Below are 13,358 nucleotides of genomic sequence, written 5' to 3'. Positions count from 1 at the left end.
TTCCCTCTCTCTCTCTCTCTCTCTCTCTCTCTCTATATATATATATATATATATATATATATAAAGAAAAAAGAGCCCATGTACACCAAGGATCTGTAGATTGGGAATATATAAAAAGCTGAAGATAAGTATTGCCTTTTCTTTCTTACAAAAATTAGGTTTCACAGCTTACTCGCAGCTCGTGTTCAAATGCACAAGCACTTCCCTCCCCCCAAATGGCCCAAAAAACTGCAGCAGGTACCAACTTCCAAAGAATCTTGCTCCACCAACTCAAGCCCCCCAACTGCCAAGCTTCCAGGAAATCCCTTGGTATTGCTGGAAAACAGGTTTGTTTCCCAAATAAACCCAACGCCTTTGCCCATACCTCAACCGCTAAATTGCAAGGAAGGAAGAGGTGATCAACTGTCTCTAAACAGCTACCACAGAAAATGCAATTTGGATTATCCACTATCATCCCTCTCTTCAACAGGTTTCCTTTAGTAAGGCACCTATCTTGCACTGCCATCCAAAGCAGAAAATAGACATTTTAGGGGATCAATGAGCATCATATCCTTGACCATGGACAAGTACTATTACCCCTTTGAGACAAAAATAAATAAATAAACATCTCTAATAATGTGCAAAGACTCTATCAATCAAAAACAAAATGTACAAAGACTCCAAGGATGCTGATATCAAAGAGACCACCTTCAACAATACAAGGGAAACAAAAGCTCCTCACTCCTTGGTATTCCTAAGGCTTTCAGAAAGTGCAATGGCCTCAACTCTGTTAGGATCTCCTTGACCAAAGAACCCAAAAGGATCTCCAAAATTCTGCCGTCATCAAAGGACCAGATTTTAAAGATACGGCTGCCAAAATTTAATTTGTCCATTGCTGGAAGTGGATAAAGGTCCAACAAACATCTAATAAATCCCATGAATTCTAGTGACATGGACACCAGAGATAAAAAATTCCCCATGGAAGTCTCTCTGCATGAATGTTGATCACATGGCAAAACCTGCAAAGCATTTAATCCTGATTGAACCTACATAGCTAGGCTGTTGGAAACAATATTTAGATCCCTAAGAATCCACCCCCAGACTGAAGAACGAGAACATAATAGGAACAGATTCCATTCAGCATATGTAACAATTTCCAGAATCCTCTAAAACAATTCCCACATCAATTAGCACTTGAGGAGTCTACTTCAATTTATAGAGAAGAAAGCATTAAGAATATAACAGCTTTAAGCCCCAAAAGAAAATCCATCTCCACTTCCATGGAATCTGCCTCACCAACCAATAAAGGCCCAAACCACATTGCTGTTACATTTAAGACTTCAACTATTCAGATCGTAGATTGCCTAAAGAGCTGCCATAAAACTTCAATCCCTTCTCGTCACTAAAATCCTCAATGAATAACCATGTCATGATTAAGATGGTTTGAGCATTGAAGAATCATGAGCAAGTTCTTCCATATCTCATCACAACATATGCCCCTAAACCCCTTCTGGTAGAAGCTAATAATGCAGCAAAAAAGGGGATCAATTCTTTGGGCACAAAATGCCTCTAAACTCATAATTTTACAGAAGGGAGTAGCACTCTAGGTCAAGGGCACAAAATTACTCCTTTCCATTAAACTTCCTCCAACTCTTCATCCCACCACTTTTTCACCTTATTAGCAAAATCCAGGTGTGTTGACCATGTATTTTCAAATTTAAATGGTAAGTGGACAGTGATCCAAAGTGACTCTTGGAAAAGCTCTAGCTAACATCCCTATCCAATGTTCTTCCCATTCAAAGTTAAAAACAAATTTGCCCAATTTAGAACAACTTGGGGAATTTTGGAGGTTAGACCAAGTGAAAACAGCCTGCTGGAGAGGGAATTCTAACAACTCCCACCCATCAATAAATTCATTGAATTTCCTCATGCTTGGCATGACCAATTGGTTGGGATTATTTATCTTTGTGAATCCAACCACATTAAAGTCACCATCTAAGCACCAAGGTCCATCCCACGAACCCCTAATATCGAAGAGCTCTTCCCACATTACACCTCTTTCTCTATACCTGTTAGGGCCGTAGAAATTCAATAGTACCTAAGTAAACCCATCTCTCACATATTTGAATTTCAAAGAGACTGAGAACCAACCTATCAATTCTTCCAGAGGTTCCACCACCTCTTTCCTCCACATTGTCACTATACCCCTGGAGGCCTCCCACAAAGGCACAAAGGACCAGCCTATCCCTCTAGAACTCTAGACACTTCTCACCCATCTTCTATCCAGATTTTCTTTCCTCAGCTTACCACATGTTGTCACCTTATTCTTGTTCTTTGTCTTTCTTTTCAGCATATCACATGCTATCGTCTTCTTGAAAATGACTATCAAAACAAAAAAAAAGTGAAACCTTTGGATGAGTGTGGAATTCCGAAATAGATTGTTTTCTAAGGAAAAATTATCATCACATTAGGGTTCAAGGTCATAGTTTCAAAAACGATTTAGAGATTTATCTGTTTATTGAAGGAGCTAGAAGGGCTAGGGGCAGAGGCAGACTATAACGAACATGGATCTAAGTGGTAAGAAATTGTTAAACATTCATTATTTAAGAATGGATATGGCATTAAACAGAACAGAATGGCAAAACAGGATTTGTGTAGTCAAGCCCATATAGTTGGGATAAACCTTAGAAATCTGTTTAAAGAAAAATACCAAACATTACAGCTGCATTTAGATCTCAATATATATATATATATATATATATATATATTGCATGCCAAAAATTTGTAAGGAAATAATTTTCTAGAAATATTAATTTTATCAAACTTTCTAATGTTTGATTGCAACTTCAAAATAAACTTGGAAAATGGGGTCATGGGCTAAACTACTTGATTTGGGACTAGCATGGAAGAGAGGCTTTTATAAAATTAAGGGTTTTCTTGGATGTGAATGATTTAAAGAGAGAGTTATTCAATGGATTCTTAAAATTAAACTCATTATCCCACCATGACACCAAGTAAAATTACATACCTTCAGAAAAGGAACAAGTCATTTTACCCCATTCTCACTCTAGTTTTGGATAACATTTTGCTTTTCTTAGTATTTTACTGGCAAGCAAACATTAGAAAAATTAATATTTTCCTAAAACAATCTCATTGCAACATATTTTACATCCAATAAAATGCAGCCTACACTGAAGGTCAGAAGGACTCAAATACAAGATTTTTAAAACTTCAATATAAGAAGGCACCTCTTCAGTCTCTATGCCCCCAATATCAATGGCAAATAAAAGAAGTTACGAGATATGATCAAGGAGACTCTGCAAGTCTGCATCTATGGAAATACAAAATTAAATTCATAATTTTGTACAACCCTTAGACAAGAGAGCCTAAAAAGATGCAAAAGGACTGCCAAGTTTGTGCAGCCCCACCCTACTGTGCAGCCTAAACACAATTTCAATTGCCCAGGTTTTACCTGAAGAAAGGGATGGAGGAGACTTATCAGTTTTCCAAGGATTATGATAAATTAGTTCTAATAGTTTCCAAAGTATTTGTTGGTTTCTTTTGCTCTTTTTCTTGATTAGAGTACCAAAGGAGACATTGTAACAAGTTTTCCTTTCATTCCCTCTTTCTCATTCTTTACAAACTTTGCCACCAAAATAAATCATATTGTTTGAAGGAATGACTTGAATATTAAAGTATTTGAGAAACATGCTGGTACCTTGGAACTTTACTATCTGCCTTTCCACTGGTAACATGATTCATCTTATCAACATCAGAATCAGAGCTCAAAGAGGGTTCCTCCGGAGAAGGACACAAATCGACCCCAAAATCATCAAAATTATCCATATCAATATTCTGCAGAACTGAAAACAAATGTCAACACATGGAATCCCCCTAAAGACAGGGACCATCAAGCAAAGAAAAAATTGGCATACTACTGGCAGTTCTCTATATGAAAAGTTCTTTTCTTTGTCAACAATTTATGTAGGAGTATGGCTATCATTCTATAGTTGTATGAGTGGATATATGTTTCCTGAACAGAAGAAAAGAAAATTATGTTAACTCTAGGGCATGACTTGGAATGGCTTGTGGAGTTCAAGAAGCCTCTTTCTACCCCAGACATTTATTGTAAAATTTCCAAGTATGAGTTTAGGCAACAATCACCTCAAACAGACGAAATGTATAGAACCATGGTATGAACGACAACCACACTAGAATGACTTCCACCAAATCAGTGGAAATTTTTGGCAGCTTTTTTTTCCAATTAGTCTTTATCATTTAAAGACTATTACCAAAGATTAATATTGTCTGGACTCTAGATCAATGACCAATCTCAATGATTGAGAGGTATTATCCAACTTCATCTTCATGTTTCAAGACCATGTATACATCAACAATCATGTTCCATTTTTTATGCATGTATGAACAGGTTGCATAACATGCTCCTACTACAAATTGCACATGTCTGCATTCATAAAAAATTACCTTCTTACATTAATAAGATAGAAATTTTGACATACCGTTGAAGAAGGTCCAATCTTAACAACGAAATTGGTCTGCTTGGTTACCAAATTCTTGACTGAACTAATGGGTGGCCTGCACCAGTTATTTTATATAAAAGAAGTTAGAGTTCCAAATGAAAATATAGAATCTATACTCATCTGCAAATTTTAACATGTTCAACATGTAAAATTCAGGGTTCCATCTTTAAGATTGATTATTCTCTCTGCTGTTCAACTAAACTAATAGAAAATTAAATGATGCTTCATCAATTCACAATCCAAAATGGAACCAGATATTTGTTTTAGATTTCCTATGACAGATTTTCAACAGAATGTTCTTGTCCAAAAACCTAATCTAAAAAATTTGTTAAATGATGCTTCATTAATTCACAATCCAAAATGGAACCAGATATTTGTTTTAGATTTCCTATGACAGATTTTCAACAGAATGTTCTTGTCCAAAAACCTAATCTAAAAAATTTGCTAGCCACTAGAAGTGTAAATCATCACAACCTAAACCAAGGAAACAGAACAAACAAACAGTATTTGATGTATAAATTGCAGCTAAAGGGATCTGTATCCAATAACATCATCATCATCTAAGCCTTGTCCCAACTCCCAGCTATGGGGTCAGATGCATGAATCCTGTTTCGCAATTCCGTTCTGTTCAGTGTTGTATCCATTGTTAAATTATCTTACCCAGTAATATGCACCTTGAATATGTTGCCCTGGTTCTTGTGTCTGAAATACCAATTATCAATTTTGTTACAATTTACAAGATTTTACAACTCTACGTCTCATTCTTCCAGTATTCTTCCTGAATCATAAATTCACCATTCTTGTAGATAGATTAATGCCAGAGAGAATGAATTAAACCCTTCAGCATGCCATAGAGAATAAATTAAACCATTCACCATTCTTGGAACTTAGGCATCTTGGCAAGCCAACGCAAGTATGAAGCTTCTCTATGCAACCATAATTTGGATAATATTAATTACACTCAAAGAAATAGACATATCAACCTAAAAATGCAATAAAGGACCAACTTGTCTACGTGTCAAAAGTTTTTTCACATTTGAAAGACAGTTTGGCTGGTGCTGGTCCCACTAATAAATTCAGGAAAGTTAATAAGAAAAAAGGCTCTCAAAAGACAAGGTTTTGAAGATGAAATTGCTGAGACCTGGGGATAAAAACATCAGGATTCTGAAGGGGATGAGTTGCAACGGATGCCGGCTTCTGAGGAAGGTTTGAGTCGAGGTCAGAAGTTGAGGACAAGGGGGAAGGCTGATAGGAATTGATCAGCACCCTTGAAGACTTATTCTAGAAAGAAGAAGGCCTTACAACAGGTCCTGATATGGCATAGTGATGGTACATGGGATTTGGACTGAATTGGACACCAAGGGTAATTTTATTATTTTACAATTTTTCTGTAGGGTCCAATAATAGGGTTTGATTGCCTATTTATAGTTTGTTTATGTTTAAGATTTCAGAGTCATTGCATAACTACGATTAGAGTTATTGAGTCTTCTTTGAATTGAAATAGGATATGACAGCTTAGTTTGAGTCCTACTAGGATTATCGAGTCTAACAGTTTGACTCCTAGAACTATTATGAGTCTAACAGTTTGACTCCTAGGATTATTATGAGTTTAGAATCTATAAATATGTATGGACATTTTACACAAAGAGCAATGAAGTTTGTTTAGTTTTCTTCAGCTTATGCTAATTATGGTGAGTGATCCCCATATCCTAGAGTGATCTAGGCACCCTGTGAGTGATTCCGCGTATTTTCTCTCTTCGTTCTCTCCCAATTTTCTTTCTCCAAGAAGCCATTACAGGCATCAACAACCATAAATTTCTGATCAAAGAAGACCATTCAACATTCTCTAAGGACTAGAATTGAGCTGGTCCTACATCAGTTTGGTATCAGAGCCAAAGTTATAAGCTGTTATCATCATGGTTACACATAGTGGCAAGCAGTATAGGGGTCGGCTGACAGATACACAAAGAGATTCATTGATTTCTACTCTTTGCAAGAGAGTTTAAATCCTTGAAGCACAAGTAAAAGAACTTCAAGAAGCTAAAGAAGAAGAAATCCAGCAAGCACCCCTAATCAGTGAAGGGGATGGAGGATAAAACAAGGGCGATGTCCATGAAGATGATAATGGTAAAGATGAAGGATCTGTTAATCTTAGAGGATGACAACGAGCTGCAAATTGCACAAGGTTACCACCTGTACAAACTAATTGAACCCGAAATACCTATCAAGGAATTGATCAAGAAGCATCGCTCACAAATCTATGATGAGATGGAATAAGCTGAACATGGTGGCTATGCAAATGATATAACCAAGAAGGTAAAGGTGGATGTTTCTGATTTCAATAGAGAATTAGATCCTCAATCTTTTTCAGATTGAATGGCTGCATTTGAGGAATATTTTGATTGGTATGACATGACTGATGATAGGAGGATCAGATTTGCACATATGAAGCTTGGTGGTCATGCTAAAGTATGGTGAAGTATGGAGTGACGATTGAAAAATAGAGGTGATGGTCTTAGATGTAAACCAGTCCTCAAAAATAGGTGTAAACTTGAAAAATTAGAGAGAAAAAGGAGGAAGAAAAGTAAGAGCAGCAGTACAAGAGAAGAAGATGGAGAAAAGAGGAGGAAGAAGAAGAAAGGTTCGAATAATCCTTCCCTTTCTTCTCTAATCCTTTTTACTAAAAATTAATGCTATTATAATTACAAGTATGCCCTTAAGTGGGCGGCCAGCTAGGCAGTAACATAAAGAGATCAAACAAAAAGAAATAACAGACCCATTAGTTAACAGGAAAATAGAAAAAAAATTACAAGAAAAGATACTAGGACCCATTCGGCCTAGTCTCTTTACACTCCCCCTCAAGCTGAGCATAGATGTCAATCATGCCCAGCTTGCTTATATAGTGTGCCATTTTCCCTCTCGGAACTCCCTTGGTCAAGATATCAGCCAATTGTTCGTCTGATGTGATGAATGGCAAACAAACTTCTCCTGAGGAAACTCTTTCCCTTATAAAATGTCTATCAACCTCAATGTGCTTAGTTCTGTCATGTTGAATAGGATTATGTGCAATATTGATAGCTGCTTGGTTGTCACAGTAGAGCATCATTGGCTTCTCATAGTCAACCCCCAATTCTTCTAAAAGGGATCGTAGCCACAGTAATTCTGACACACCATGTGCCATTGCCCAGTATTCTGCTTCAGCTGAGGATCTAGCAACTACAGACAGTTTCTTACTCCTCCATGACACAATGTTCCCAACGACCAGAGCACAATAACCTGAGGTGGATTTCCTATCATCAATACATCTTGCCCAATCAGCATCAGTGAAAGCTTCCAGCTTTGTGAATAAACCCTAATTGTTTCTAGGTCAAAGTAGAGAAGAAGAAAGAAGAAAGAAAAGAGAAAGAAGAAGAAGAAGGAGAGGAGAAAAGTATTCGGCCAGACTAGAAGAGAGGATGTACAAACTTACCTCTCCTAGCCGACCCACTTGACTTTTATTCATGAAAAACTTGAGTTACAAGAAAGACAATTTTGTCCCTCATGGAAGATGGGGCATATAACTTAAACTCAGATACAATAGACATTTCACTTTCAATAAGATACACCAGAATGACCAAAATACCCCTGACTCGAGCATTCTAACACTCCCCCTCAAGTTGGAGAGTATATATCATATAGTCCCAGCTTGTTACAAATGTAACCTATTCTTCCCCGAGACAATCCTTTTGTGAAGATATCTGCCCACTGATTTCCTGAGCTCACATGAGATGTAGTTATTACCCCACTTATCACTTTCTCTCTCACAAAGTGACAATCCACCTCAATATGTTTAGTTCTTTCATGGAAGACAGGATTGGATGAGATGTGAACAGCAGCTTGGTTATCACAGTATAGTTTCATGGGTTTGTCAATTGAGAAACCCATCTCCTGTAGTAGGTTCTTCAGCCATACTAGTTCACATGTGGTATGGGCCATAGCCCTGCACTCTGCTTCCGCACTACTTCTTGCCACCACTGTTTGCTTCTTGCTCTTCCAAGTTACAAGATTGCCACCCAGGAAGGTACAATACCCTGTGGTTGACCTCTTGTCTGATATAGAGCCAGCTCAATCAGCATCTGTGTACCCTACTATCTCAAGAGGTCCTCCTTTTTGGTATAACAAACCACGACCTAGAGCACCCTTTAGGTACCTAACAATTCTTAGAACAGCTTCCCAGTGAGGAACCCGGGGATGTTGCATAACTGACTCACCACACTCATAGCAAATGATATATCTGGTCGGGTAATGGTTAGGTAGTTCAACTTTCCCACCAACCTTCTGTATCTTCCAGGATCATCAAACTCTTCACCTGCATCCACACTTAACTTGGCATTGAGTTCCATAGGAGTCTCTGCTAGTTTAGCACCTAACAACCCTGTTTCTTCAAGTAGATCAAGAACATATTTCCTCTGACATAGGTTGATCCCCTGTTTTGACCTCGCAACTTCTATTCCTAAGAAATACTTCAGCTTCCCCAGATCTTTCGTATTGAAGTGGTCCTGTAAGAATTTTTTCAGCCTGTCAATTCCATTGCTGTCACTTCCAGTTATGACAATATCATCCACATACACGACTAGCAAGATTTTTCCATCTTTCGAGTTATAGCTAAACACGGAATGATCAACCTGACAATGTTTCATCCCAAAGGCCTTCACCACTTCACTAAACCTGCCGAACCATGCACGAGGAGATTGTTTCAGTCCATAGATTGCCTTTTTGAGCCTGCACACCTTACCAGCCTCCCCCTGAGCAACAAACCCTGGTGGTTGCTCCATATACACCTCCTCAACAAAATCACCATGTAGGAAGGCATTTTTTATGTCAAGTTGTAGGAGAGGCCAATCATACATAGTAGCCAATGAGATCAACACCCGAACTGAACCAATTTTAGCCACAGGAGAGAATGTCTCCATATAGTCCCCATATAACTGAGAATAGCCCTTGGCCACTAACCGTGCCTTCAATCGTTCCACACTGCCATCAGGAAGATGCTTCACTGTATAGATCCATTTACACCCAACAGTGTGCTTACCAGGAGGAAGGGTGGTGAGTTCCCACGTATGATTATGTGTAGAGCAGAGAGTTCTTCTTCCATGGCTTGTCGCCACCCTGGAGAGGCAAGGGCTTCCTGTACAATCTTGGAAATGGGAACCGAAGAGAGTAATGATATAAACTTGCAATGGGAAGCAGAAAGGTGAGTAGTGGAAACATAGTCTGAAATGGGATGAGAAGTACAAGTACGTTTACCTTTCAGCAAAGCAATAGGGAGATGAAGATCTGAGGGAGAAGGAGCAGTAGCAGGATCTGTCGACGGGTGCTGAAGTGGAGGAGGAGCCGGAGCACTTCTGCGAGTATACACTTGAGTAATTGGCGGCCTCTCTGTAGTAACCGGCATATGATGTGCATCTGCAGTAGGAGTGGGAGCTACGGGAAGGGGGTCCACAACCGAAACAGGAAGAGGAACCACAGAGGGAGAAGAAGAGACCTCGGCATTGGAGAAAAAAAGAACTGATTCAAAAAAGGTGACATCCGGGCACACAAACGATTTATGAAACTTAGGGTTATAACACTTGTACCCTTTCTAAGTCCTTGAGTAGCCAAGAAAAATACACTTCGTAGCCCGAGCATCTAGCTTGTCTACTCCAGGCCCCAAGTGCTGAACAAAACAAACACAACCAAAGACTCTTGGGGTGAGAGGAAAGGGAGACAAAGTGGGGAACAACACCGGAGAAAGGGGATTGACTTCCAAGGATTGACATGGGCATCTGATTTATCAAAAAACAAGATGTAAGAACAGCATCACTCCAAAAGTGCTTTGGGACATGCATATTGATCATCAAGGACCGAGCAGTTTCAAGAAGATGTCTATTTTTCCGTTCAGCTACACCGTTTTGTTGTGGGGTGTAGGCATAAGAAGTTTGATGCATTATTCCATGATGTTCTAGGTATTGCTGAAATGATGAGGAGATGTATTCTTTGGCATTATCGGAGCGAAGTATTTTCATATTAACACCAAACTGAGTGTGTATTTCAGCATGAAATTTCTGAAAAATAGAGAACAATTCACTGCGGTCTTTCATAAGATAGATCCATGTCATCCTTGAAAAGTCATCAACAAAGATTACAAAATACTTAAACCCATTGTATGACACCACTTTAATGTGAATAAACCCTAGTTGTTTCTAGGTCAAAGTAGAGAAGAAGAAAGAAGAAAGAAAAGAGAAAGAAGAAGAAGGAGAGGAGAAAAGTATTCGGCCAGACTAGAAGAGAAGATGTACAAACTTACCTCTCCTAGCCGACCCACTTGACTTTTATTCATGAAAAACTTGAGTTACAAGAAAGACAATTTTGTCCCTCATAGAAGATGGGACATATAACTTAAACTCAGATACAATAGACATTTCACTTTCAATAAGATACACCAGAATGACCAAAATACCCCCTGACTCGAGCATTCTAACAAGCTTCATGTGTCTATGTTTGGCAAATAGAATACCTTTCCCTGGAGTACCTTTCAAGTAACACAGAACCTTTCTGCAGCAGCTAAATGAGTATCTCTGGGAGAATGCATAAATTGACTAATAACACTTACTACATAGGAAATGTCTGGCCGAGTCATGCAAAGATATAACAACTTCCCAAGCAGTTTCTGAAACACCCCCTTATCAGATAAAAGGTCACCATCTGTAGCAGAAAGCTTATGATTGGGATCAATAGGAGTGGAGATTGGTTTAGCTCCAAGTTTACCAGTCTCAGCAAGGAGGTCAAGGACATATTTATGCTGAGAAATGAAGATACCATCCTTAGATCTAGCAACTTCAATGCCCAAAAAATACCAAAGATCTCCCAAATCCTTGATCTCAAATTCAGAGTTAAGAAATATTTTAAGTTTACTGACCTCTTGATTGTCATTACCCGTGACCACAATATCATCAACATAAACTATCAAAAATGTCACCAGAGAGCCATTTCTCTTCAAGAACAAGGTATGATCAAATTGATTGTGTGTGTAACCAAAGGAGACAAGAGCAGCCCTGAACCTCTCAAATCAAGCCCGAGGAGACTGTTTGAGACCATAAATAGATTTCTGCAGTTTACACACCTTGCCTTGCATTTCCTTCCCATACACCCCTAAAGGCAAAGACATATAGACCTCTCCATGTAGGTCTCTATTCAAAAAGGCATTTTTAACATCAAATTGGTGTAGGAGCCAATCAAAAGTAGCGGCTAGAGATAACAAAACCCGGACTGAGGTCATCTTAGCTACAGGAGCAAATGTCTCAAGATAGTCAATACCATACATCTGAGTGTAGCCTTTAGCAACCAGCCAAGCCTTAAACCTCTCAATAGATCCATCAGAGTGATATTTAAGGGTGTCAGAGGTCTTTATATCCCCTTTACCAGAAACGAGAGCAAGAGACCCATCAGCAAGGGATATTTTCTCTTTACCAGAGAGAAGGTGGTATGAGCAGAAGAGATTAGACAGGCTGGTCATATGGTCTGATGCACCGGAATCAATAATCCAAGGGATTTTATGATTACCTGAAACTAAAGCATGATTTGTAGAAGCACGAATACCTGAGTGAGCAAATGCAGATGATGATGATGTGTTTGCTGGAAGAGTGAGATGAAGAAATAGTAGCTTCCAAGTGATTTAGCAGCCTCCCATACTTTTCAAAATCCGCTTTCATTGCTGCCAACTGCTCAATGGTTGATTTTTCTTCACTCTCCTTATTTCCTCCTTCAGGTACTGTAGCAACATTAGCTGTCTTAGGCTTTCCTACCTAACTGCCCTTCTTAGAACTGTTGTTATTCTTAAACCTATCAGGAAGAAGCTCAGGATGAAGCTTCCAGCAATTGTCCTTTGTATGCCTCGGTTTCTTGCAATATTCACATATCTGCTCCTTTTTCTCAGTAGGACCCTTTGGCTTTATTCCAGCATGTGCAAAGTATTCTGTAGGTGGACTCTGTAACTGAACCTGTCGCCTACTCTCCTCACTGCTTATCATAGCGTATGCCTGGGAAAGAGTAACCTCATCTTTGATCAGGATATTTTGCCAAATGATGTCAAACTCAGGGTTGAATCTAGTAAAAAATTCAAACACCCTATTTCTCTCCACCAACTTCCTATACATTTTAGCATCATTCTTACTCTCCCATACAACTGTCTCCATAACATCAGTTTCTTGCCATAGGGATTTTAGTATAGAATAGTAGATTGCTACACTCTTCTCCCCCTGTCTTAGGTTCTTCACGTCACTTTTCAACTTGTAGACCCTGGCTACATTCAACTTCTGTGAATAGGTCTCAATAACACTGTCCCATATCTCCTTAGCCGAGGACATCCAAAGATAATGCTGACTTATATGAGGTTGCATAGAGTTGACCAACCATCTAATGACTGTATAGTTCTACTGCATCCATTTCTCAAATTCAGGGTCTGTCTCTTCGGGTTTCACTTTACTACCTGTGAGATACCCGAGTTTTCCTCTACTACAGACATAAATTCTTATAGACTGTGCCCAAGCAAGATAATTTGTCCCATCTAGCTTGATTGTGGTTACACCAGTCAAAACGGAATCTACCGAGCCAAGGCCGGAAACCAGCACTTGCTTGAACTCACTTCCGTATGGCTCCATTAATCAAACGAAAATCAAAGAACCAGAAATTTAGTCTATATAAACTTTCTTGAAGTCAAACCAGAACCCAGATGCTTGAAAACTAGGGTTTTACTTCGTCCAACTGTTGGGGAGGAAGAGATAAGATGCAACCGCTCCTACCAGAGCTTCCCAATCTCTT

The 13,358-nt window shown here is 38.9% G+C and overlaps 1 protein-coding gene across 5 annotated transcripts in view; it reads right to left on the bottom strand.

Moving 5' to 3' along the window:
• The window catches only part of LOC104600591 (uncharacterized), a 31,600-nt gene that overhangs the window by 7,124 nt on the left and 11,118 nt on the right, over window positions 1-13,358 (bottom strand). For 4 of the 5 annotated variants that reach the window (XM_010263631.3, XM_010263632.3, XM_088892907.1 and 1 more), the window contains exons 3-4: window positions 4,500-4,575; window positions 3,698-3,834 (exon numbers count right to left, since the gene is read on the bottom strand). In XM_010263631.3, coding sequence (XP_010261933.1) covers window positions 3,698-3,834; window positions 4,500-4,575 — 213 coding nt within the window. Of the gene's footprint in view, window positions 1-3,697; window positions 3,843-4,499; window positions 4,576-13,358 lie in introns of all 5 variants that reach the window. The other variant, XM_010263633.2, reaches the window with a different exon arrangement.

The sequence above is a fragment of the Nelumbo nucifera genome, chromosome 8 (genome assembly GCF_055504915.1).
Source record: "Nelumbo nucifera cultivar China Antique chromosome 8, China Antique-T2T, whole genome shotgun sequence".
Lineage (NCBI taxonomy): Eukaryota > Viridiplantae > Streptophyta > Magnoliopsida > Proteales > Nelumbonaceae > Nelumbo > Nelumbo nucifera.
This window is presented reverse-complemented; position numbering and strand designations above follow the sequence as displayed.